Source organism: Anopheles stephensi, chromosome 2 (genome assembly GCF_013141755.1).
Source record: "Anopheles stephensi strain Indian chromosome 2, UCI_ANSTEP_V1.0, whole genome shotgun sequence".
Taxonomy (NCBI): domain Eukaryota; kingdom Metazoa; phylum Arthropoda; class Insecta; order Diptera; family Culicidae; genus Anopheles; species Anopheles stephensi.
In genome coordinates, this window is record NC_050202.1 from 43222909 (window position 1) to 43248421 (window position 25513).

At 44.2% G+C, this 25513-nt stretch overlaps 5 protein-coding genes across 12 annotated transcripts; 2 read left to right on the forward strand and 3 right to left on the reverse strand.

The window, feature by feature from the left end:
• Window positions 1–547: 547 nt before the first annotated feature.
• LOC118507516 (pyruvate kinase-like) lies at window positions 548–7775 on the reverse strand. Of its 4 annotated transcripts, XM_036046073.1 has the most exons (5): window positions 4584–4957; window positions 4470–4510; window positions 1545–2925; window positions 1311–1467; window positions 548–1216 (listed from the first exon to the last, which is right to left on the reverse strand). In XM_036046073.1, exons 2-5 carry the CDS (start codon window positions 4506–4508, stop codon window positions 1204–1206), a joined length of 1590 nt encoding a protein of 529 aa, XP_035901966.1. In that variant the 5' UTR covers window positions 4509–4510; window positions 4584–4957; the 3' UTR covers window positions 548–1203. The 4 variants fall into 4 exon arrangements, with proteins under 4 accessions (XP_035901966.1, XP_035901969.1, XP_035901967.1 ...); XM_036046076.1 differs by lacking the exons at window positions 4470–4510; window positions 4584–4957 and adding an exon at window positions 7557–7775; XM_036046074.1 differs by lacking the exons at window positions 4470–4510; window positions 4584–4957 and adding an exon at window positions 6572–7127.
• A 926-nt stretch (window positions 7776–8701) lies between these two features.
• On the forward strand, window positions 8702–10294 carry LOC118507519 (guanosine-3',5'-bis(diphosphate) 3'-pyrophosphohydrolase MESH1). The gene is made up of 2 exons (XM_036046079.1): window positions 8702–8905; window positions 8982–10294. Exons 1-2 carry the CDS (start codon window positions 8782–8784, stop codon window positions 9401–9403), a joined length of 546 nt encoding a protein of 181 aa, XP_035901972.1. The 5' UTR covers window positions 8702–8781; the 3' UTR covers window positions 9404–10294.
• Window positions 9362–11900, reverse strand: LOC118507517 (probable phosphoserine aminotransferase). The gene is made up of 4 exons (XM_036046077.1): window positions 10750–11900; window positions 10307–10679; window positions 10050–10219; window positions 9362–9868 (listed from the first exon to the last, which is right to left on the reverse strand). Exons 1-4 carry the CDS (start codon window positions 10923–10925, stop codon window positions 9493–9495), a joined length of 1095 nt encoding a protein of 364 aa, XP_035901970.1. The 5' UTR covers window positions 10926–11900; the 3' UTR covers window positions 9362–9492.
• A 996-nt stretch (window positions 11901–12896) lies between these two features.
• Window positions 12897–21547, forward strand: LOC118507514 (putative defense protein 3). Of its 4 annotated transcripts, XM_036046067.1 has the most exons (4): window positions 12897–13988; window positions 14684–16335; window positions 16502–20450; window positions 21399–21547. In XM_036046067.1, the coding sequence occupies exons 3-4, from the start codon at window positions 20011–20013 to the stop codon at window positions 21478–21480; spliced, it is 522 nt and encodes a 173-aa protein (XP_035901960.1). In that variant the 5' UTR covers window positions 12897–13988; window positions 14684–16335; window positions 16502–20010; the 3' UTR covers window positions 21481–21547. The 4 variants fall into 4 exon arrangements, with proteins under 4 accessions (XP_035901960.1, XP_035901957.1, XP_035901959.1 ...); XM_036046064.1 differs by lacking the exon at window positions 21399–21547 and having other exon boundaries at window positions 16502–19053; XM_036046066.1 differs by lacking the exon at window positions 21399–21547 and having other exon boundaries at window positions 16613–19053.
• A 548-nt stretch (window positions 21548–22095) lies between these two features.
• On the reverse strand, window positions 22096–24790 carry LOC118507520. Of its 2 annotated transcripts, none has more exons than XM_036046080.1 (2): window positions 24386–24790; window positions 22096–23233 (listed from the first exon to the last, which is right to left on the reverse strand). In XM_036046080.1, the coding sequence occupies exon 2, from the start codon at window positions 23213–23215 to the stop codon at window positions 22715–22717; it is 501 nt and encodes a 166-aa protein (XP_035901973.1). In that variant the 5' UTR covers window positions 23216–23233; window positions 24386–24790; the 3' UTR covers window positions 22096–22714. The 2 variants fall into 2 exon arrangements, with proteins under 2 accessions (XP_035901973.1, XP_035901974.1); XM_036046081.1 differs by lacking the exon at window positions 24386–24790 and adding an exon at window positions 23428–23487.
• Window positions 24791–25513: the final 723 nt, after the last annotated feature.

Consider the following 25513-nt stretch of genomic DNA (forward strand, 5'->3'; position numbering starts at 1 on the left):
TGTTCGGTTTTCCTTGCCGCGTGATTATCACATCCATTATTTACGTTTCATTTCAAACGCGCAACGGTCATATCGATCTTAGTGCCGCTACTGTAAGATAGGTGGCGCTAATGTGTTCAACCCGACACTCGGCATCAGGATGAGCGAACGAGTGAATGAACGAGAAAGAGTCTAAGCAGGTGGCTGAGAATGAAGGAAACCACCAACACAAACACACTGGAAGCGATGCATTTAAAAATGGAAAGCCGAGTGATTTTGCTGAAGTGTTTTTCCAGAGTATCATGTTAGATTGACCCGGTTCCATCGCATATTACCACATAAAATAGGAAATTTACTATTTCTTTAATGGTAATTTAGCATACAAATATTTACTTGAACATTCCATTCCTATGGATTTCTTTCAAAATTACCTGCTTGATTGGATGTGGTGGTAACAATACACCAAGCAAACAGGAAATTTTCACCAATTCAGGCGTTCAGCTTTTCCGATTAAAATCATGTCAGAGCAATATATTCGGTATTCGAATAACAACATTGCGGAGCAATCTTCTACATGTTTAGTGTCATAACTTTTATTCGCCACTTTGACGCATATTAACCTGTAACTAGTACTGAACAATGTTTATGCTGCGCATGATGATTATATTGGCATGTGGAAAATGTTAGCCCAGTGTTCTTTGTCCTTCCCTCCTTCTGGTCGACTGTTACGAATATCCCTGTTCATTTCATGCGAACGCTTAAACTGATTTGTATCGTTTATTAAGTGTTTCATTTTATTTCATCGCACTTAGTGATAAAATTTCATAATTAAAAGCCAATAGTGGCCAATATGTTGCTTGTGAGGGTATGTTTGACCGGTGCCAAACCAAACCACAAAGACAACATGTATAATTCAGTGTGAATAAAAATAATTTAGACTTTAAGTTACAATAAATAAACTGAACGCATGAAAGGAACAGCGCAAGAGAAAGGACATTGAATGTCTCGGGATGTGAGTGTGTGTGTTATTCACTATTATATGAGTTGGGAAAACCTTTAGTAATTTATGTCGAATGATATACAAATAAAATACTAGGTTCCCAGTTAACCGCTTATAGACACTGTGCTGGACTGTTGTCTCCGAGGCCATAGTTGGTAGATTTAGACGTGACACATTTGACCACACCCCTCTAGATGACGCCCTGATGATACGTTGTGTCTTATTTATTCAACATTGCTAAAATCGGAAACCGAGACGAAATCGTTAGAAAAAAAAAAATCCCCGTCGTTTCGATCGTCCTTAGCTTTAATGATCGTGATCGTATACGTACATCACACGGATTGTGTTGGTGAATCCGGAGCCCTGCTTCCAGCCTGTAACCACGACAATTGGATTGCCCGGCTTCAGGAATCCACGCTCCTTACCGAACTCGATACCGTACTGCACACGTGCATCGACATCCTTCAGCCAGTCTTCCAATGCAGGTTCTATAACCACACAAGCAGAATAGATATACTGTAGTTAATGAAATTGTATTATGCTAGAATGGGCATGGAAAACATACGCTCATAGATGACGGGCAAAATGCCTCGGTACAGATGGCATTGGCGTGCCGTTTGTGGGAAACGCGTCACGGCAATGATCGGGCAGCGTGGTCGATACTTCGAGATCAGATGGGCCGAACGGCCCGAGGTGGTAATGACGATGATAGCTGCGGCGCGGCTCTTGATCGCAGCTTCCGCACCAGCGATTGCGATGGAAGCGGCCGTATCCAGTGGCGTTGGCGTCGTGTCGACCAGATCCTTGAAGAGATTGCGATGCCACAGGGCAGCTTCCGCTTCCTTGCACGTTTTGGCCATGGTCAGCACACACTCAAGCGGATACTCGCCCTTAGCCGTCTCACCCGACAGCATCACACAGTCCGCACCATCGATGATGGCGTTGGCGACGTCCGAAATTTCGGCACGCGTCGGACGCGGCTTCTTTATCATCGACTCCAGCATCTGGGTGGCGCAAATTACTGGCTTACCCGCCCGGTTGCACCGCGCAATCATCGATTTCTGTGCCAGGAATACCTTTTCGGCCGGGATTTCGATACCGAGATCACCGCGCGCGACCATAATACCGTCAGTGGCCTCAATAATCTTGTCCAGATTTTGCATGCCCTGCTGGTTTTCGATCTTGGAGATAATCTTGATGTGCTTTCCCTTCTCACCAAGGATGGCACGAATTTCCTTCAATGCCGACGCGTTACGGATGAATGAGGCGAAAATGACATCCACCCCCTGCTCCACACCGAACACCAAATCCGACTTGTCCTTTTCCGACACGGCCGGCAGATCCACCGGGACACCAGGCAGGTTAACACCCTTGCGCGAACCCAGCATGCCACCGTTTTCCACCGTGCAGGTAAGCGTATCGCCCGAAATACTTTCCACAACCAGCGAAATCAGCCCATCGTCTACGAATACATGGTCGCCCGGCTTAACCACCTTTACGATGTTCACATAATCGACGTAAATCTTGTCCTTGTTGCCCTTCTCCAGGTGCTCCTTATCCGTGGTCAGCTGAATCTTCTCACCCTTCTTCAGCTCAACCTCGCCGGTTCCGCTACCCTCGATCAGACCGGTACGGATCTCGGGACCCTTGGTATCGAGCGCAATGGCCAGCGGAAACGGTTTGCCCAGCTTCTTGGAGTAGTTTTCGACCGCCTCTCGGATGTTCTTGATCGTATTGGCATGGTATTCGTGGGAACCGTGCGAAAAGTTCAACCGAGCAATGTTCATTCCGGTTGCCATCATTTTTTCCAGCATTTCGGGCGAAACCGAGGCCGGTCCAATCGTACAGATAATGCCGGACAGACGCACGAATGGCGTTGTCGAGTCAATGTCGAGTGAGCAGATGTGCTCTAAATGCGAAACGGCCTCAGGATTCATTTTTTTACCCTAAAATAGATTTGCAAACAGTTAAATTAAGGCGATAAATACGATACTATATTGGAAACAAAGAAGTAAAAAAAAATGTCACAAACAGATAGATCAATAAAACGTACGAGTTTTTCGCTGAAGAAATAAGTTTGCCTACTATGCCTACTACGTGAAAAAACCTGGTAAACTCATTTTAGAGCAAAACGATTATTTCCGTTCTATACGGCCAAATCGTAATAGCATTGGAAAGAAGTGCAGTTCTAGAATTAGCACGACACTGTGTGGAGACATTCTTTGATGACTTAATTTCTGCATCACGAAGCTAAAGTTAGCACCATTGTTTATTGTTGATAAGGCAACCACCACCATCACAGGTAACCGGCCAAAGCCAGCAGTGTGTATGTACCACCACCTCTATCGTACCAGCACGCTGGGAGTGGAAAAATCAATAGTTTATGTAATCAATGCAACACAACACAATGCATCGTGCGGGCGTGAGTGTGTGATGATAGCATTTTCAATTTCTACACATAAATATAAGCTAACCCAGCATAGCTCGTTCATCTCCTAGATTGAAATCTCATTACGTTGCACTTGTTTGGCTTTCGATGCCAGCAGAAGCTGAGCTGAGTGCCAAGCTGCGTCGGGGCGAGCTGAACCTTACAAGATACTTATCATTTGCTGATGATGAGCTAATCTTAGAAAACTAAATAAAATATACTTCCTCTCCTTTGTGCCGTATGTTTTCTAACGTACGGGTGCTGTGCAAAACATTTACAACCAACTCATACACCGAACAACAATATATGGGATGTCGTCCAACACACACCCACACACAACGCTGTTTGACGCGTCTCGACGCAACGATAAAAATGGTCGAGTGCAGCAGCAGCGTCGGCTAGCAATATGTGAGGGAAAACCACTTTTCATTTGTCCTTGGTCAAGGGCATACCGGTCGATTCGCCGCCCGGTAGTAATCGACTAGACCTTTACCATTCTTAAGCTTTCCTCACCATTCGTGTGATGATAATTCATGTTTTCTTACATCCGATGAACATTCAATCTATCTTTCACTGTTACGTATCATAACGTAACGGTGGGACGGTGATGCGCACTCCCAACTATTACGGTATTGTGGCACGTACGAATAAAAGGGCTTCGTGGATATAGCCAGAGTAAAAATAGAGTCTGTTTCGCTTCTATCGGCACAGTTTTCCACTTTCTTGGCAAACGTGCTCCCAACGACACACGTCGATGACCACCGAAACATCCATCCTTGACCGTTTATATTGCTCCTTCTCCTCGTTGGACGGCTCCTCCCTCCTTCGTCGTATTCAGAGCTTATGGCGGAGAATTATTCAATCCGGTTCCGATGACTCGCCGATCGAACCGTCCGATTCCATCTTTCGACCAGCTGGTAGATTTTGGTTAGCACATGCACACGTAACTCCACAGTTTTATATACATTGCGACCGAGGCACACGTCGCAGGACACACAATCAGATACAGCAGCCGCCATACAGATGACGTTGTGCTCCACTGTTTTCCGTTCTTCCGCTTACCTTAGGGTCGAAATCGTAGTCGGATACCCACACCATCATCCCTGAACGGTTAAAGGTACTTATCAGTGAGGGAAAATGAAAGAAAGTCCCTGCCCGAGGGAAAAGCCCAATTACACTTCTTCTCGCAGCCGAAAACGGTTGAAACTGCTGCTGTTGATGCTGTAGCCGATGCGCAAGACACGTCCTTCCAGTTGCACACAGTGCGATGGAATAGTAGCCTGGCGAGAACGTTCCACCACTCACGGTAGCAAAGGAGCAGCAGGCGACGACGTTCGGTTGCTTAGCAGCACCAGCAATCGATAGTAAAATCGTGCCCGCGAAAAAGATTGGTGGAACTTTGGCGAGCTTCGCACGATTCAACGGTTGGCAGTGAAATGAATGGCCGCGATGATTTGGTGGCTCGCAGTGCAAATGTGTTGGAAAAATGCCATCCTTTAACCACGAATTCAGAATCGGCGCATGAACGCCGCCGCAACCGATGAACCCGCGAAAGCGGTGGCAGTATGGGACAACCACTTGCGAAAAGTTTGACCATTGTAGTAGCCATAGTCGGTTCATCCTATCGTTTCGCAGCCGTGAACTGATTATGGCTTCGATACGGTACGTGCAGCCGATAAAACGCTTTATCGAACCGCTCAAGACACGGTCCATTTTGAATTCTTAGAACGTTTTATCGAGTTCTACGAACGAATTAGGCTCAAGGAACAATTTTTCATTTCCTTGCTGATCGAAACGCAACACCGGCCGACCGTTCAGGGGTAGAAGAATCGCTTAACAACAAAACACCACGCGCGAGGGATGTGCAAACTTTTGTTGCCGTAGTAACGGAAAACTAGTGGTATCGTCGCGGATACCAGTGGTCTCTGCTCACTCGATACATTTCGACTAGTTTTCAAACGAATGTGGCATGCTTGACGTGTTTTCGCTTGTTTTGTTTTACGTTGTCGGTCCCATCACGGATCCAATTTCAAAAATAGATCTTTGCATCCTTGCTGACTCTTCTTTGAAATTCCTGCAGCACTAAGAGGAAAATCTAGAATCAACAACTTCAGTACAATTTTTCTCATATGCCCAAAAGGTTCCAAAATGAACACCTGATTGTTGTTTTTTTCTCTCTTTTAATATTCATCTATCCAATCGGCGTTTGTACGAAGAAAGACCGAAAATTAAGGCGCATGCGTGTTGAATAGAATTGATTCCAAAAATGAAAATGATTCGTTAATAAGATTCAAGGTCATTGCTAGACATGAAAATTAATACACAATACCAAACAATTATTTTGGGAGGCACATTTGGGTTCAACCACCAGTTTTTAAAATGGTTCTACAAACGACATTGTTTTGGAGTAAAGTAACAATGCTACATGTCTTAACGAATTATAATTAAATTTTCCATAGACATCAACCATACAAAACCGAAAATTTTAAAAAAATCGTAAATGACGCATGAATATTAAGTTGATATGTTAGTTATTAAAGCTTAAACGTGCTTAGTTTGTTCAACAGCACTCAGGAGAGCGTTATGTTTTCGAAAAAATGTCCAGGCAAGATGAACAATTGATTGGACCTACTACGGGACATCGGAAGATCTCGTGGCCTACCATTTCTGGCATTACTTGACTTGATTTTACCTATTGCTGGATTACCAGTTCTACGTACGGGGAGCCGGTCTGGATGAGATTAGATCTCCGGTTCTACGATTACGATGTATGATTCAACAGCGCTATATAAAAAGGCAACGACATTGCTGCCTGCACGATTGAATAATTTCGATGCATCCGAAAACCCTGTAATTGCATAGCCGTGAAAATGCGTCGTGACCTGCCTCTTGCAAAAGTTGAGCACCCCTGACGATACTCCGATCATCTGATTCCAACGACGGACGGTCTGCCGGTCTGTCGGTCTGTCAGTGTGTTGGTGTGTTATGCAGAACTTTTCCATTTGTAGCCAATCGCAATTATTTCACCAAATTACTGGAAATTACCGCAATGCCAAATCCTTTACGAGCTGTTCCAAAAACAATTATACAGGATTCACACACGGCGAGAAACATTCATTTTCTTGTAATCTATTGCCACAGAGCCAGAGAGCCGTCTATCATACCTCCATCGTAGTTCCGGAATACGCGAAACAAACTGCTCGTCAGCAAATAGCAAAATCAGCAGCAACAACACAGCAGCTGTACTTCAAGAAGGGTGGGTCGCAGTTTAGCTTCTTCCTAAAATAAATCCACAAACTGCCACGAAACGAGATACACAAACGCAGTCGTCAACACAGTACGAACACCCCCGGAGGACGAATCAACACGCCGCAAGATCACGCAGCGACCGAATGCCAAAATCGAACGCAGACAGCCAGGTAGGCACGTGAGAAACTAACTAATTTTTTCGACGGGTTTTGTCCGTTTCACCGACGTTCGTATTCACCGGTGAAAGAAAAAAAATCCCTCAGCTGGTGCGTCAACGCGTCCATGCGCGATGGTGTGCGTAAGATGTAGAAGTTTGTTAGATCCCCCTAGCAGCCGTTTGGGTCGGCACGAAACACAGCCTAATTCCGGATTGGAATGTGGTAATATTGTCATTGCTTATCAGTTGTGACTGGATAATAAACCAGGAAGCAGTATATCGCTGACCGATTGTCCCGTTCGTGGGTGCACATTAACGGAACGCGTGTGTTTCTGCTAACATTTTGCCATAAACAACGTCACGAATGCCGGTCGCCATAGAGATTGCACGCACACTCACGTACAGAACGCAGGCGAAACATGGCGTAATCGCGAGAGTGGAACACGCGTCGTTCTCTGGATGCGAGTACGGGGAGGTCAGACAGAGGTCATCCAAGTGAATAATGTTCAAACCCATTAATCGCGCCAATATGCAACCTAAAACAGCTAAACCGGAACTTATTGCTGCCCTTGCTCTTCACTGGGTCGTACGGCACGTACGAAGAAGCCTTAATTTTCAAAACAATTCTCCTAAAAGCTGCTGCTGGCTCACACCGCGTAGCAAAGCGCGACGTTTTTGTATACGATGATAACGATATTTTTAGTCATGAAGATGTTATTCGTAACGAAAGTGAAATTACTTACTTTGCTTTTAAATTAACGTCTCAGCAGGTAAAGAAAAGATGGATGGACCCTAGATTAGTTAGTGGAGTATTTGGGAGGAAAAACACTTGACACACACGCAAAATTCGCGCTTGGTGCGGGATTTGGATAGGACACGTTTACAACTTGCTGGGCAAGCTCCAGTCAACAGAATGACGAGCGTAGCGCGACTCGTTGAGAGTTATCATCAGCGCGGACGCATCTCGCAGTCGACCAAGGAGTCGCCGCCGCATTGGCCAGTACAGGCTGTGCAGCTGATATGACGAACATACACACGTAGCGTGAGAGAACGGGAGAAAGGACGGCTGAAATGGGTGAGATAGGCAGGAGCATAGAGAACGGTCGCAAATCGGCGTTTTCATAACGTACTCGGAAATTGCATCGTCCTCCATGACCTTCCCATGATCACCGCTGGTAGATCTGTTTCGTCATTCGCCTACTTCCTTCCCGAAGTTTAATCTTTAGGAAAAGGCAACATGTGATCGATCTGCAGTAGTGTATGGCTTTGATAGTTTGCATCCAAAATCGACGCAATACAGTGCGATTGCTGAAGAAAGTTCTACACTGTACCGCGCTCAATACACTGCCAATATGTGTTTGTTTTGTGATTATTTGATTAATATATAGTTCAATAACAACAACATTGCGGCATCCTAATGATACCGAGATTGATGGTAGCTTGCTTATGTTGAACACCACAAAAACATCCTACAGGACAACTGATCCTGTGCAGCATTTGGCTTGGAATGTAGTTGCTTGTTTGAATTGGGATTTGGATTAGAAAGCGATATGTTTATGCATTGATGTTGATATGTTTTATGCATTTTTCACACAATAAGTAGCAAAATTTGAAAACGAGTTAGTTCATGCAACCTCATTCAGATGATTGATAATTGTTAGAAATAGACAGGTTTTTAACACCAATTCTTCAAACTTTTAAACGTTAAACAAAATTTTTGTTCAACTAATACGATGCCCTTGTTTGCGAAATATTTTTATTGCCATTGAGAAAATCCAATCAAACGGAATTTGTTGCAGAACTTGGAAAGCAAACGAAAATTATTTGCAATCCGCTCCCGCAAAGAACCTCGTGTTCCGTGTTATGTATGCATGCCCATCACTACAAATCAACTGTCAAAGAAAAACTGCCAACAAAGTCGGCTGCTGGCAGCTGATAACCTGAAAGCTGAACGCTAAAAAATAAACAATGGAACAAACCCCTGGAGAAATGATAAAAGTGTACACAAAATGTATGAATTTTGCCGCCGAAAAGCATCGTATGCAACGGCGTCTTGATCCTGAGGAAACGCCGTACATCAACCATCCGATCGGTAAGAAAGGAAACACGCGCAAATACCATCGACGTAACAGGAGCTAAACATGCAAAATGTGGATCTCTTTACACAGGTGTTGCCTACATTCTCACCGAGGCGGGTATAACTGATCTGGAAGTTCTGCAAGCTGCCCTCCTGCACGATACGGTCGAAGATACGGACACAACGTTCGAGGAAATTGAATCCTTGTTCGGTCCGAACGTTCGTTCCATTGTGCAGGAAGTAACGGATGATAAAACGCTACCAAAACAGCAGCGTAAACAGCTGCAGATTGAACGTGCCGCTAGCAAGAGCCACCAGGCAAAGCTGGTGAAACTAGCTGACAAAATTTACAATTTGCGCGATCTCCAATGCCGCAAGCCCGAGCTCTGGACTGACGAACGGTGCCGGGAATATTTTCACTGGGCAAAACAAGTTTGCAACAATCTGAAGGGAACGAACGCAAAGTTGGAATCTATTTTGGATGATATATTTCGGCAGGAGAATGTCAATTAAAATACATTGTTCTACTTAACTTATAGCGAACAGCGTACCGTACGAAAGCGGCACGACAATATGCATTGATCGCTGCACTTAAAGAGTTTTTAAGCTTTCTGGTGCTTCTTCAAAAACTCCAGCATGTACTGTTGCAGGGCCGTTGCTTCCTCGACCGTTACCGCGTTGTACAGGGACGCACGTATACCACCGACCGATCGGTGTCCTTTCAGCTGTTGCATGCCTAGCGCTTCGGCACCTTTTAGGAATTGTTTTTCTAGCTCCTCGTCTCCGCTTGCACCGCCGATGCGGAACGGTACGTTCATCCGACTGCGCACCTTTTTATCGACCGGACAGTAATAGAACCCGCTGGACTTGGCAATCACGTCGTATATCAATTCAGATTTTACCAGCGATTGGCGGTACATCTCATCCACGCCACCGTTTCGTTTGATCCAAGCAAAAACACGTCCCATCACGTAGATGCTGTCGAACACGAACGGCGTGGAATAATAAGAAAAGTTAACAGACAAGCGATAAGAATGTGGACGAAACAGGCATAGACACCGTGTTTTGTTGATGGTACCAGATTAATATGGCAACAACTGAGTTATTGTCTGTGGAACGAAAAAAAACACAAAACGGGAACACTACGGGGAATACTCACATAAATGTAGGCGGCGTGTTACTAATTGAATTCGCTTTAGAAATGATTGCAAAGTCGAAAATGGTTGGAGTGATTGGCATTGCTTGACCGATCAGATCTTCCCGCACTATCACCAACGTAATGCCGGACGGGCCGATGTTCTTCTGCGCACATGCGAATATGACGCCAAACTGTTGAAGCAAACAAATAAGAAACAATGTACGCTTATCGAGAAAGTAGAACCCAAACCGGGTTTGAATTAAGAACGACAGACAAACCTTCTTCACGTCTACTCTTCGCGACAGCATATTCGACGACATATCCACCACCAACGGCACGCCGTTGGTTTCTGGCACCGAATCAAATTCAATGCCACCAATTGTTTCATTGTCACAGTAATAGACGTACGATGCTTCTGGATCGAGCTTCCATTGCTGCGAATCGGGAATGCCGGTGAATTTCTCCTGCTTGGGCACTACATAATTAATCGTTCCGTATCGTGCCGCCTCCTTTGCTGCCATCGATGACCAGCTACCCGTGACGATGTAATCTGCTTTGCCCGTTTTGCCAATTAGATTCATCGCAACGGCAGCAAACAACCCGGTACCTCCGCCCTGCATCAGCAGGATCTTATAGTTATCCGGTACGTCACTGAACAGATAGAAGACGGGATAGGGCAAAGATGAGAATGTGCACGATGCGCAACGGTCACAGTACTTACAGCAGCTCCTTGACCAGGGCCAGAGTGTCGTTGTGTAATGCAACGTACGCATTGCCTCGATGGGACATCTCCATCACGCTCATGCCACTCGTGCCATGCTCGACCAAATCTTTCTGCACCTCGCACAGCACCTCGCGCGGCAACTTGGCCGGACCTGCCCCAAAGTTGATGACCATTGTTGCACCCGTTTGCTGAGGATGATGATTATTGCGCTTGAACCAACCAACGCACACCGAGCTTCCTCGTGTGACCTTCCTCTGTGATTTCACTGTACAATCGAACACAAACCGTGTGTGCCTGTCCCGTAGTAATCGACTGTATCGCGCGCCAGACCGTTCCTGAATGTGGTCGGCGGTGGCAACAAAATTGCCGTTACGCTCTGCAAATTAACCCGATGACCACCCGTCTCAACAACCGCCCGCAAAGACTGCGCGGCCCTATCGGTATGGCTCGAGAGATGAGCCTGTTCTAACCGGTTTACAAGAACGTGGGCTACAATAGTGGTTGGCAGTAAAGAAGACCCGTTTGTCAACGAGCCAAAGGAGGAAGCACTTAGCAAAAGGGTCGGCTGGCGGTAGGTCAGCAGGGCGTGAAGCGGGAAGAAGGGGTACACGCAAACATGGTGCGCCACAGCGGCAATGCATATTCAGTTCGTGAAAGTGTTTGCCCTCTCGCTCGATCGGGCTGGATCGTCGCGATGTCCGACCCTTATCAGTCATTGTCGACTGGTTAATGTTCACAAGTTGCAAGATTCGTTCTCTCCGGCGGGCGATGACGTTGTAGTGTGCTACATTTCTGTTTGCCGATAACAGTCCTAGCAAAGCACTTGCTGACCATGCATTTTAAAGTAAATATCCAGCAATCACTGCGCTGACATCACACAAACAGATCAATCGGGCCTTCACGGCCTTGTGTGCGTGCGTGTGTGGCAAATGGCAAATGGATCATAAACATACCGCACGGTGTTTGTGGGTAGGTTGGAAGATCGCGAACGATGTAAGTGCCCGTGACAACAGAATGTGTGTATAGTACCAACAATCGGCAACAAACAAGTTCGCCGGACCGGACCGTCCGAGCAGATTAGATTACTCGCACCGGGATGATGGGCTTCGGGGATTAAGTATGCACTCCAGTTTGTAACCCAACTCACTTGTTTACTACTTGTGTGAGCTTCATACTGTGGTGCTTGTTACAATACTTTTTTATTAACTCGTATGTATATGCATGTTTGCAGTTTGAGTGAAATACTTGCATATGGAAATGCACCGATAGCTAGTGACTTGCTGTTACTATTCATGTACATGTGTCGATGTACAATATCGTGACGACTCAGTCATCAATGCAAGGGTATCAAACTCACTCACCACTATGGGCCAGAATTGCTACATTTTTGTCTGCATTCCATGCTTAAAAAAATACAAAATTTTTTTTTTGAAATTAATTGAGCTCTTTCTTTGCAAAATACATCTTATCACACAGTTTCGACATTAAATAAATTCCCCATAGGAGCTAAAAGAAAGGTGTATGAAAAATTTGTAATGCTCCCTACCTGAATTTCGTCCTTCCGAGTGTCTGCTAACTAGCCCAGATCGCTTTGATCAGGGGTAGTATGCGAGTAGTAAATTTTCACACGTACATATTTTGCAGGTGAAAAATGGTCTATTGATACGTCAAATCGTCTTCCTACCCTGTCTCAGTAGAACCGCGCGTTGCAGCAAAAATTGTAAACGGACCTCTTCCAGAATTTTTGACGAACAGTGTACAAAGAGGTATAGATTTGCACCTATATAGGATACGATATGCTAGTATGCCAAGGCCGCGTGCTCGGTGTGAATGACGGCAAGTTACAACTTATTTTTTAAATGTATACAGAATTATTTTTAATTTTTTTTAACATATGTAACTCTTTTTTGTATGATTTTTATAGGCTGTTATGTTGGCTTGAGGGGTGGTCTGGTGGTAGAGGCGATAACAGCGCCGGTCTTCACACGGCAGGACCGGGGATCAAATCCCAGCCAGACCGCCTCTCCGTACGCAGTGCTGACTACTTTCCTACGGGTAGAATCAAGTTACAGAAAGCCAGAAATGGCAGGCCGAGACCTCTCGAGGTTGTAGTGCCAAGGAAGAAGAAGAAGATGCTGGTTTGTATATTTGAATATTCCAGCATTTTAGCCACCACAACAGGTTTATATGTTTCCTTATAGAAGAAGAATATGTTGGCTTGTATATTTGATTATTCCAGCATTTCAGCGACCACAACAGGTTTATATGTTTCCTATATATATTATTCTATTATATATTATCCTAGTGTGAGAAATCCTAGGAGTGGTCCAATAACGGCGCTGGTCTACTCACAGCAGGGCTGTGGAAGAAATTTCATCCAGACCGCCTTCCCATACGCAGCATTGACTACTTTGCTACGGGAATATCAAGTCACAGAATGCCAGAAAATGGCGGGTGGGATCATCATCATCATTATCAATAAATGTGGCGATCTCTCACATCAATTCGAAAGGGAACAAAATCTCTGATATATCTGTACTGGTCTTCTACAAAATTTGTTACTGTATTTTCTTTAATCGGATTCCCAAAGTAACTCTTTCTCAACATGGTGCATGGTTCATCTGATTCGATTTATTCCAATGCAGTTTTGGTCTTTACTTTAAACACTTTCCCTAGGTGTTTTAAGACATCTTCTTAACCTGAGGCTTTAACGGGCTTCACATAAAGTAACAACCAGTGGCGGATCAACCTAGGAGCGGCCGCTCGAAGTCTCGTCCGCGAGGGAAGTCCTGTTGTTTTCCTCTCAAGTTAGAGGGGCCTCAACTGCCATTCCGCTCGGGGCTTCCAAATACCTTAACCCGCTACTGGTAACAACGGTGAAAGGTGTTTGATCCTGGCTGCACTGCTAATTACTAACAGATACAAATGATAGGAACGATTGTGACGGTTCGGTAGTCGATACGGTAGTGACACGACAGAATCAAGAATATTGGCGACAGGGCTGTAGTGTAGCAACCTTTAGGGATACCTTAGTTTAGTAACCTTGGTTTGTTAATTGGGTAACATGGGCTAGCGAAGAATAAAACGACAGTTGTGTGGAGAACACGAGACAGAACAGACGTGCACAAACGCGATACTACATTTGGCGACGAGGAGTAAAATACAGTAATAGTGAAGAGAAGAAGAAGTGAAGGAAAGACAGATATTCTGAAAATTAAAAGCTATGAATCCTATGGGTAAGCATGATTAACATGGGAGTATGTAAGAATGGAAATATTAGGTTCAATCGACTAGTTTGGTTGCTTAAATGCAGTGAGTGGTTTTACAGAAAACCCGTGAATTGTTGGCGTTATGGAAACAGCCATGCTTAAATGCGAAGGACAAATATGAGCTTAAATGCTGAGAAAATTTGCATTTTTTTTTCTTCTCGATAGTAATAGTGAAAATGGTCGTGCTTAAATGCGTTGCGTCATGCTTTAATGCGAAGAATATACATAAGCTTAAATGCTGAGATATTTTGTTGATGGCATATGGGAAGTGATACCAAAATTGCATGTGAAAGCCATTATTAATCCGACGATTTGTTTCAATGCATGCATTCATATCGCGCTGAACGGCTAACATAAAGACAAGCAGAAGCGTGTTTGAGCACGAATAAGATTGTATGGAATGCACGAGTTCGCGGGAAAAGAGTGCGGACTCTGTCCAGTGCGAAGATTGTTGACACACGCATACAGTGAACCAGCCGTGTCAAACCCATTTGGTTATAACGTTATACCGTGCCAGTTAGCATCCTGTGAACAAATATGTAGATCGCTGGTTTGACACACTTGCAATGGGGCATTGTTAAACGCTTGACACTAACGGTCGTATCTTTGTGTAGGTAGAGATGTGTATAGATGTGTTCTTTTGTTCTATAAATTTATTTCAGACATGTTGCGAATGCCGGGCATTTTGCCCTATCCGTTCAATTATGAAGAGCATTCGGAAAATACAGGCGTGGAATGGAAAAAGTGGCTCAGATCGTTCGAATTTACGATCAAAGCATGTCGAATCGTCGATGAAGATTGGAAAAAGGATCTTTTACTTCATTTTGTTGGCCCAAATGTGCAGCAAATTTTTGAGACGCTACCAGAATTACCGAACACCGAGATGCGCGGCCCGCTTGCAAATGTCGAGCAATACACCCCAAACATGTCGGCTTATGAAGAAGCAGTTGCAAGATTGGATAAATTCTTCCTTCCAAAGCAGAACCCAACGTATGAACGGCATTTGTTTCGACAAGTAAAACAAAAATCTGGAGAAAGCTTTGATAGTTTCATCATGAGATTGCGTGTACAAGCAGAACGATGTAATTTCGGTGAAAAGTTAGAAGAGCACGTGAAAGACCAAGTGATAGAGAATTGCCAATCTGCAGCATTACGCCGAGAGTTTCTCAGACAAGGTGATGCCAGTCTTGACAAAATAGTGAGCGTTGCCAAAATCTTCGAGACTGTTGCCCATCAAGAAAAATCATTCGCTGGTAGCAAGGAGCATGTTGATCTGGTGCATAGCATAGAAGAACCTCAGCATGGCAAGAAGAGAAAAATACCTGAACCAAAACAACAAGAATGTCATCGATGTGGCTATTCAGGACACCTAGCGAGAGAAAATAAATGCCCGGCAAAAGGAAAAATATGCAACAAATGTGGAGGCAGAGACCACTTTGCAAAAAAGTGCCGCACTAAGCAGTCCGAAAATTACCCGAGAAAATTCCCTCGGAAGCAGGACCGTTACTATAACACAACCAATAAAAGAGACCAAGAGAACAATGCAGTGAACCACGTTGCAAACGAAAAAGCCGAATACGTTTTTCATCTTACATCTTCAGACAACAACACTGTAGTAGATTGCATTATTGGAGGTGTCGGAATAACTGCAGTAATAGATTCTGGATCGAAATACAACCTGATCAGTAAGAAAACATGGGAAGAAATGAAATTGCTCCACATAAAGGTAACAAATCAAAGACGAGAGACTGCATTAAATCTCAAAGCATATGGTGGGCAGCCTCTATCAATAATCGGCATGTTCACTGCTACAATCTCCCTTGGTACGGCTAAGACAGTTGCAGATTTTTACGTTGTTGAAGGGGACGGAAAAACCCTTATCGGCCGTGATACTGCAATCTACATGGGAATTTTAAAAATAAGCATACCAGTAAATGCTGTTGAAGGCGAGAAGGGCAAGTTAGGAACCATCAATAATATCGTTTTGGATTTGCCGATTAAGCCCGATGCAGTACCAGTTGCCCAACCATATCGTCGTATCCCAGTTGCTTTAGAAAAGCTGGTGGACAAAAAGCTGGACGAATTGCTGGAGCAAGGAGTTATTGAACAAGTAAATGAGCCATCAAAGTGGATATCTCCAGTAGTAGTAGTGCCAAAGGGAGATGACGACGTTCGTATCTGTGTGGACATGAGACGAGCTAACGAAGCGGTGGAAAGAGAGAACCATCCCTTACCAACCTTCGAAGATTTTCTGCCAGAATTGGTGAAGGCAAATGTATTTTCTCGATTAGATGTGAAGAATGCTTTTCATCAGGTATGTTAAAAAAAAAACGCTAATAGAGAAATCATGATTTGTAGAAATTACGGCAAATGTAAATCTCTTGAACTCGAGAATTGAAAAAAAAAAAAAAAAAGAATGGCATGACATATTTTCCCATTATTTTGTTTAATTTGAATTTAATTATGTCTTTTAATTATAGGTAGAAATATCGAAACAATCTCGAAGTATTACAACATTCATTACACGACGAGGGTTATTCCGCTATACAAGACTAATGTTTGGTATAAATTGTGCCCCAGAATTGTTTCAGAAACTAATGGAACAAATTCTGACTGGCTGTGAAGGCTGTTTGAATTTCATCGACGATATCATTGTTTATGGACCGGACCAAGAACAGCATGATGAAAGGTTAAAAAAAGTCCTCCAGCGTCTAAAAGAGTGGAATGTGCTATTGAATGCAGAAAAGTGCACATATGGAGTACAGCAAACGAAATTTTTAGGACACGTTTTGTCTGCAAATGGAATCACACCAGATAATGACAAGGTGGAATCGATTCGGAACTTTAGGGAACCTAAATCAGGGGAAGAGGTTCGTAGCTTTCTGGGGTTAGTAAACTATTTAGGAAGATTTATTCCCGATTTAGCAACCATTACATTTCCGTTAAGACAGCTGACAAGTCATAATCAAGTTTTCATTTGGAAATCCGAGCAACAAGAGGCATTTAACAAACTAAAATCAATCATGATGTGCCCTTCAACATTAGGCTACTTTGATGTCTCGGATAGAACGCAGCTTATAGCAGATGCGAGTCCGGTCGGCCTTGGAGCAGTGTTGGTTCAAATAGATGCACAAAGTGTTCCACGAATTATAGCCTATGCCAGTAAAAGTTTATCAATTGTTGAAAGGCGATATGCCCAGATAGAAAAAGAAGCTTTAGCTTTGGTTTGGGCTGTAGAAAGATTTCATTTTTATTTATACGGACGTAATTTTGAATTGATTACGGACCATAAACCTTTAGAAATTATTTTCGGACCGAAATCAAAACCATGCGCTAGGATCGAAAGGTGGGTTGTTCGCCTACAATCATACAAAGCATCTGTCATTTATAGATCAGGGAAAACTAACATCGCCGACCCCTTATCACGTCTAGCCATTACGGAGGTTGTGGATGGGAAAACATTTGACGAATGCGGGGAAGAATATGTTTCTTGGATAGTTTCTAATGCATCACCAGTCGCTCTTTCTTTGAAGGAAATAGAACAAGCTTCAGAGGCAGACGAGATTATTCAAGCAGTTCGTCAAGGGCTTGAAAAAGATGTTTGGTCTGAAGATACTTCGTCATTTAAGACGTTTTCTACGGAATTGTGCTTTGCAGATAAAATTCTGTTGCGTGGCACTAGAATTGTTATTCCAAATCTATTACGAGAGCGAACTTTGCATTTAGCACACGAAGGACACCCCGGTATGACTATCATGAAACAACGTCTAAGAGCTAAAGTGTGGTGGCCCAAATTAGATCAACAAGTCGAAAATTACGTTAAAAAGTGCAAGGGCTGCATGATGGTCTCTATACCATCTGCACCCGAGCCAATGATAAGAAGGGAACTACCATCGGCACCGTGGCAACATGTAGCAATAGATTTCCTCGGTCCACTCCCTTCAGGGCATTCTTTGTTGGTCGTAGTTGATTATTTCAGTAGATATATAGAAGTAGAAATAATGAAAAAGATCGACTCTACAGAAACTATTAAACGACTTAATCCAATTCTTGCTCGGTTCGGATTACCTTTATCTATAACTGCAGATAACGGCCCCCAATTCTCTAGTGATGAATTCAAAGTGTATTGTAGTACGAATAATATTAATTTGATAAGCACAACACCTTATTGGCCTCAGCAAAATGGAGAAGTTGAGAGACAAAACAGGTCTTTACTTAAAAGATTAATGATTAGTCAATCAATGAACACTGACTGGGAAGAAGAATTGAACAAATATCTTCTAATGTATAGATCATCTCCGCATTCAACAACTAAAAGAACACCATCAGAAATGCTTTTGTCATACAATATTCGTGATCGACTTCCATCTATTTATGAACCAAAAATTGCAGACGAAGAAATATCAGACCGTGATAAAATTTCAAAAGAAAAAGGCAAACTATACGCAGATAAACGCAGGAACGCTAAATGTAACCCTATAGCTGAAGGAGATGAGGTTCTAATGAAAAAAACATTTAAAGCTAACAAATTGTCAACAAATTTTGGATCCAAAATTTTCAAAGTCGTGAAAAGAAAAGGAGGTGATGTAGTAGTGGAATGCAAAGAAACAGGAGTTCAGTATCGTAGGCATGTCTCTCATTTATTAAAAATAGCTGTTGACGAAAGCGCTCCGGCATCTTCTTTAAATGAACGTAACAAATCTGTAGGCATTAATGATACTTCAGTTCCGGCTACCACATCAAACAAACAGCACCTCGTAAACTCACAGGCATCGTTAGAACAGGAGTTACAAAGAAGTAAGCGAACTATAACCAAACCAACTCATTTAAAAGATTATGTGAGCACAGTTGAAGTTGGTTTATAATAGTAGAGTTAGGATAAAATGAATTATAAAAAAATTATAAAAAGAAAAAGTGAATGTAGTGTAGCAACCTTTAGGGATACCTTAGTTTAGTAACCTTGGTTTGTTAATTGGGTAACATGGGCTAGCGAAGAATAAAACGACAGTTGTGTGGAGAACACGAGACAGAACAGACGTGCACAAACGCGATACTACAAGGGCTGGTAGTGAAGTACAGTCTGGCTGTGAATTTGTTCAAGTTCAAACGTGTTTTTGCCAAAATATGCCGAATTAAAATGTTCCATATCAGAAAAATCAAATACACCAGTTTTGCGAAATCTTGTATGGAAATAAGTCAGATCATGATACCTTGTGGTCGACACGCTTGCTTGAAATAACCAGTGACTTTTTGTTTGCATTTTTTTCGGAGTTTCATCGAGCATTTTATTTTCCTAACATGTTAAATAATCTGCCGTTGCGCTCTGCTAATAGCTGATGAATCAACGATCAGCATCGATAGACATCGTGTGCATCGTTTTCTCGCCCCAGGTTTGAACCTTGTACCAAAGCAGCTGCTGTTGCTATTTGGGAGAGAAGAAGAAATGAAAACTTCTCGAAACAGCTCAGCAAAAGTACGGCCCCAATGTTTATAACGACCCTCTTTCGATCATACACGCTGAGTTGAAGGTTACTAACGCCCTTGATCAAGCATCACGGTGAATGCAATTCACCGGACGGAAAGTTGAACCAACGGAAAGTCGCGAGTCGTGGAAGGGGCCAAAAGACATAATTTCAATCTCCAGCAGTTCATTCACCAAATCCACTCCACAACCCATCCGCCTGCTCGTAGTGCGTGTACTTTAGCATGCCGAAACATAATTGCTCTTGAGCTCCACCGTGTTGTGGTGAGGCTTGGGTTGCAATAGAAGTATCCCTTCCTACAAAAGTATCCCTCTCCTCTCGAATGCTGTCTGAAATCTGAAAGCGGCTCAAGAAGGGAGATGTCGGTAATATAAAAGAAGTAGCGATAGATTTTTTGGACGTTTAGTCCACGATCATCTCTTCTGCTGGCTGTGGTGTTTGCTGCATCAAAGTGCTTTCAGGTGTCGCTAGGTGTTATTGTTGTTGTGCAGAAAAGGTTCGCTATAATGCACTGCCCAGTTGGAAGATATTGCGGGCTGGCGGTTATCGGTTGCTGGCTGGCTTTTCTTTCCGCTACGCAAGCGTTTCCCGATGGTGCTCCGGCCGATACGTGCGTAAAGAGTCGAACGAACGAACCGAACCATGGTGCAGCACGCAGCCAAAGCCAGGCGTCACTACCGTATCAGGTGACGGCGAGCGGCAACGCGTACGGTCCCGGCACTCAGATTCAGGTCACAATACACGGCCACCAGGACGTGTTCCGAGGATTTTTCCTGCAGGCACGCGACGCACAGACAAACGAATGGATCGGTTCGTGGTACGAGACGCTCAACACGAAAACCATCCCAGAGTGTTCGTCGGTGACGCACGCCGACAATCGGGACAAGGAACAGGCCACCTTCGTCTGGCAGGCACCGAAGGATCGCCAAGGGCAGGTGTACTTTACGTAAGTGCTGGCAGTGTTATGCGCCATACACCTGCAGCTCGTTTTGCCCACGTGCCAATGCCCAACATGTGCGGTATAATTGAGAGAGATGTCGATTGTTGCGTGGAAAAGATACCCCTGCGAGTTGCGTGCTCCGGTCGATGCGCAACGCATGCCCGACGAGTGTTTTTGCAAATGGGAAGGCTTTTCACGTAAATCACATTGAGATTGCGGTCTGTAAACTGTACGCAAGACAAATCCGATCAACGCGAGACGCTGGTCGTAGCGCTTTTAATAGCAGGTTAATTTGGGTCAAATGGAAAAGTGTGACATTAACAACATTTCTAATAAGCATACTAAACCGGTTCAACTAATGGAACGATTTATTTCGAGAATGCTGTTTCGGAGCATAGCTGCTCAGCAAGTGAAGTTGAACCACTTAAACGCAAGAAAAAGCGTTGTGTGATCGACCGTAGGGTTAATTGCACCTTTTGAATGGGGCTATGGGAAATTCGCCATTTAGTGTCCTATATTTGGTTCAGTGTCTTCACATACCGTCGCCGCCGCCGCTTATGCAATAGGGCTTTGTAGCCTTAAGATGTCAGAAGGCTCGGCGAGCATCTACTTCCATAACGGTCATTGATACAGTAAACTCGAGCCTCGGCTAGCTAGCGTACGAATAGCGGGTGACAACTATCATCGAAAACTGGTTTCTGCGTGTTTGCGCCATAAATCATCGTCTTGGCGGTGGCCTATTTATAATCCACCATTTGCACCACCACCTCAAAGACAACAGAAAATTTTGAGCCATTGCATTCGGTAGACGATGCTGGCGAGCCTACGAGAACGGGCAAGAAATCGTAGGATTGGGGGGATATTTCTTCATATGTTTCCATCAATGAGTTGCGCAGTTATTTATTCCATTCAGCTTTTAACCCAAACTGATAACTTCATTATTTTGTCTTACAGCGGTACAATTGTGAAAAACTATGGTACCTACTGGGCTAATGTGATTGCTGCCGTTCCCGGTGCATTAGGACGCCATCTCTAATGCTACGCTGGAGCAAGTAGGATCAAAATGGGGCGTTGCTGTAAATATACCGTACATTAAAACATGATGCTCTTCTAAAGAAACTTTTTTTTCTGTGATCCGAATGCGTGTCGATGTTGGCAAATGGTGTCCGATTAGGTGGACTGTTTGTAAATTAACTTTCTCGTCTTCTGCTTTGCCTCTAGAACCATAGGATGGAGTTGTATTGGCCTATATAAGTATTACTGGCTTCCTTGTCTTGATTTAAACTATACCTGGATAGTCGTCAGATCAGCGTACGAGGAGATGGAGACCGTGCTTTATAATCTATCCTACGTAGTGGGCAGTGATGTATTAATCTGTTGGCGGAGTTGGCGGCCGCTTTGGGCCACGACGGTCAGAGGGACTATTAGGGCCCCACTATATAAGAGCCTCGTATTAGGGGTCCCGCTCGTTGCAGGTCCCGCTTGGCCACATTGCATCCCAACTGTCTTATCCGCCACTGGTATTGAGGACGGAAGTCATGGCTTGGCATATGTCATGCTCATTTGGCTCATAACTTCCCGACGAAAGCAATCCATAAAATTGCTTTTGACGTGTTTTACATTTAGAGATACAAGGAATTCAACAATGTTGATTACTTAATTTTATTTTAAAATTGGTGTCTTGCTCATCAAGACTTCATTTGATTGTCTTTTCACATTAGCATATTCTTCTTCTTCTTTCTTGGCCGGAGCACCTATGGAGAACGTCTAAAATACATGGCCTGGTGTCCAATCCGTTTCCAGGGAACACGGTCCATGGCTCAGGAGTATGTGGAGCTCGTAGTAGGCACGATTCCCCTGAAGTGTAGATGTCCGTTCGATGATGTCAATGTCATCCGCGAAGCCAAGGAATTGGAGAAACCGGGTGAAAAACGTGCCCTTGATGTCGAAGCCCGCGCTTCACATGGAACCTTCGAGAGCGATGTTAAACAACAGACAAGATAGTCTGTTCCCTTGCCTCAGTCCCCGTTGAGATTCGAACGATTCTGACATCATGTTCAAGACTTTCACATTGCAATGCAGACCGTCCATAGTAGAACTCAACAGCCGTACAAGTTTCACAGGGAAACCGTACTGCCGCATGATGTTCCATAGCTTGGTCCGATCTATGGTATCGTAGGCTGCCTTGAAGTCGATGAACAGGTGATGCGTGGAGATCTGGTGCTCCCAGACCTTCTGGAGGATCTGCCGTAGAGTGAAGATTTGGTCGGTCAAGAATTTGTCTCCAAAAAATCCAGCTTCCGGAAAGTGGAAGCTTCCGAAGAAATCTGTAGCAAGGAAAGAAAGTCTACAGAAGAGTATGAGTCGCCCTTTTTGTACACTGGGTGAATGACACCCAGCTTCCACTCGTCCGGTAGTTCTTCCTGGTCCCATATCGTGACAATCAGCCCATGCATGACCGCGGCAAGCCTCTTCGGCCCTAGCTTAAACACTTTTGCCACCAGCCCATCGCTGCCAGCCGATATGTGGGTTTTCTGCAGTCTGATGGCACTGATGTTTTCATCCAAGGATGGCGGGAGCACTTCGTCATTGTCATGCTGGCTGTTGTAGTGCAGTTCTCTCCTGCTTCCTTCGTCCGGTCCAATGTCTCCTGTATCTGCTCCGTTCAAGTGTCTGTTGAAGTAGCACTTCCATCTGTCGATCACCTCTCGCTCCTTCGACAGGTTATCTCTCTCAACGTTGCAGCACATGGCGATTCTATATAGAAGCATATATAGAACACAAATAAGCTAAAAAAAATTGATTTGAATTAGTTTTAACGTCTCTGCGGTTCCACGTGTTATCAGCGTGCCGTAGCCCTCTGCTCGTGACTATTCACAAAAAAACACAACATTATCACTTATTCTCCTAAAATATGTTGTTGCTGTCGCAAATGTTGTTGCGGTGTTGAAAATTTTTGATTTACTTTCCCCAGTCAACGAACCGGTTGCTGTTACCCTTCTATGTGTGGTCGGTTATTTACATCGACAGAGAGCCTATCTCGTAGTTCTTTATTCATCTTTACACGCTCGCCCCGTAAGTTTGTAGAGCTCGCAACAACCTATCCGGATTACACTGGTTATGATGTATTCTGCAGTTATGATTGTGGCAAAGTAAGGGAACTCTTTCACTATCTCGAAGAAGTCGTCGTCCGTTACTGATACGGGACTACTTGCCATAGGATCATGCGTGCGCCTGTGACTAACAAATAACTTTAGCTTTTTGTTTGTTTGTTTGGCAGAACATCGGTCCTGCCGTGTGAAGACCGGTGCCGCTGTCGCCTCTTCTACCGGGCCGCCCCGCGATCGTGATCTTAGATCTATAGGTTTCTTGTGTCCTTGCTATAGTATTCGACGTCTGGTGCAATGAAATTATTCATGGGAAGCTCCAACTAGTTTTTATGGAGAAAAACGTGAAAATCAACGCATCGTATTATTCTGGAGAAGGTTGTGGTCCTGGCACTTCGGTATCGCTACGAGAAGGATCATTATGTCTTTCAATAGACAGTTAATAAGTCTAAAGCATCTCAATAGATAATGTTTCAATAGCAATTGGCCCAGATAACAATATATATTATTTTCATTTTGAAACGCATTTTTAAAGTGTAATTTGAAATTTTTAAACACACTGCATTATTTGATATTGAGCTCCGTGCCGTAGTCCCGCATTGTATCAGGCCTTCCAAGATCACCATCCTTAAGATCTTTAACAATAATTTCACATCGCACTCACGTTGATATCATCAATGATATATCAGTTTAATATCTAATGAATCATATTTTTAACAGTTATTTTCTAATTTCTCATATCGTGTCCAAAACGTATCAGTAAGAAAACAATCACACAACAATTACAAGAGCAACGCATTTGTGTCAATCGGTCGCATATTTCTTGCGGCTTACCACAGAGGCGAGTTCTGGTGGTCGGTCGGTTAGGGTAGTTTTTGGGGGAAACGCTACTAACCGATGTTCACGCACACTGGATGAGTTGTGAAAATAATGACTTCACATGAAAGGACACGTTGGGTTTGCCATTCATTGCTGCCGACGACGACGACGACGCCGAGAGTGACGACTAACTTGACTAAATGTCTACTTGACGTGTGGAGCCATCCAGGCGGTGCGGACAACTCCGCTCAGAAGGAAAACTTTAAACGCATACATGATGGTGACTCGTAGCTCAAACCAGCAGCCATCGGCAGAGCCGGAAACAACGCGGGTCCGAAAAGGATACGGATACACATCACACACATTACATCGTTGCTAAACAATCAAAACCACCGGGCTTTACCGGGTGCGCAAACCGGGGTACAGAGCAGAGCGGTGTTCGGTTTGATTTTTGAAAATCGTTTGCACCACCAGAGTCTCGTGTGTGCCGATGAGTGGAATGGCAACTCAGTGCCAACTGAGTGCCGACCAATATTGGTCGCCGAACGTTTGCCCCAGGTACGTAAGGACGCATGCGTCGGTATTACGGGACCGTTCCCCGTGTGTGCCGTCCGTTCGTTTGCTACAGCGCTGCAGTATTTTTACTGCGAAGGCTTCGGCAAACGGCGCCTTCGAACCGCTCGATGGGGAAATTGTTCATTCAGTCGGGCTTACTGTTTCCATCGCTCATGTAGTCGACGTAACAACCGCGGTAAGTTGTGTCCTGTTTTGGACAGGGAAGAGTACTTTGCGGTAGAAAAGGGCCAATGTCTCTGTGTGTGCGTGTGTGTGTGTGATTTCTTTGCTATCCTCACGCCTATGCGAGATAGGCCGTTGTCCCGTACCGCAACAAGAAACAAAGAAATCGTGCCAGTGTTTCCAGTGCATCCACGTTTCCAGTGCAGTTCCAGCAGACCGTGTTGTTGTTCGTAAAGGCTTGGCGATGTATACTGCTGGGTAATAAGACAATCGTACAGTTGTTAATGTTGCTGTAGCCAAAGCTATTAGCTTCGGGCGACCGTTGCATCACAGTGTGTACTGAACCGGAATCTGTCGAAACCAATGCAGCTGGGACCACACGAATCGGTTGATGGAATTGAAGCT

Excerpts from the sequence above, each read along its gene's own strand:
- LOC118507516 (XM_036046073.1), bottom strand. The coding sequence starts at position 4,508 with ATGATGGTGTGGGTATCCGACTACGATTTCGACCCTAAG. Across the intron at positions 2,926-4,469 it reads ACTACGATTTCGACCCTAAG|GGTAAAAAAATGAATCCTGA; the intron begins GTAAGCGGAAGA and ends AATCTATTTTAG. Across the intron at positions 1,468-1,544 it reads TTTGCCCGTCATCTATGAGC|AACCTGCATTGGAAGACTGG; the intron begins GTATGTTTTCCA and ends GTGTGGTTATAG.
- LOC118507519 (XM_036046079.1), top strand. The coding sequence starts at position 8,782 with ATGGAACAAACCCCTGGAGAAATGATAAAAGTGTACACAAAATGTATG. Across the intron at positions 8,906-8,981 it reads GTACATCAACCATCCGATCG|GTGTTGCCTACATTCTCACC; the intron begins GTAAGAAAGGAA and ends CTCTTTACACAG.
- LOC118507517 (XM_036046077.1), bottom strand. The coding sequence starts at position 10,925 with ATGGTCATCAACTTTGGGGCAGGTCCGGCCAAGTTGCCGCGCGAGGTG. Across the intron at positions 10,680-10,749 it reads GCCCTGGTCAAGGAGCTGCT|TGACGTACCGGATAACTATA; the intron begins GTAAGTACTGTG and ends CTATCTGTTCAG. Across the intron at positions 9,869-10,049 it reads AACACGCCGCCTACATTTAT|CATCTACGTGATGGGACGTG; the intron begins GTGAGTATTCCC and ends CGTGTTCGACAG.
- LOC118507514 (XM_036046064.1), top strand. Across the intron at positions 16,336-16,501 it reads TGAAGAATGCTTTTCATCAG|GTAGAAATATCGAAACAATC; the intron begins GTATGTTAAAAA and ends TTTTAATTATAG.
- LOC118507520 (XM_036046080.1), bottom strand. The coding sequence starts at position 23,215 with ATGCTTCTATATAGAATCGCCATGTGCTGCAACGTTGAGAGAGATAAC.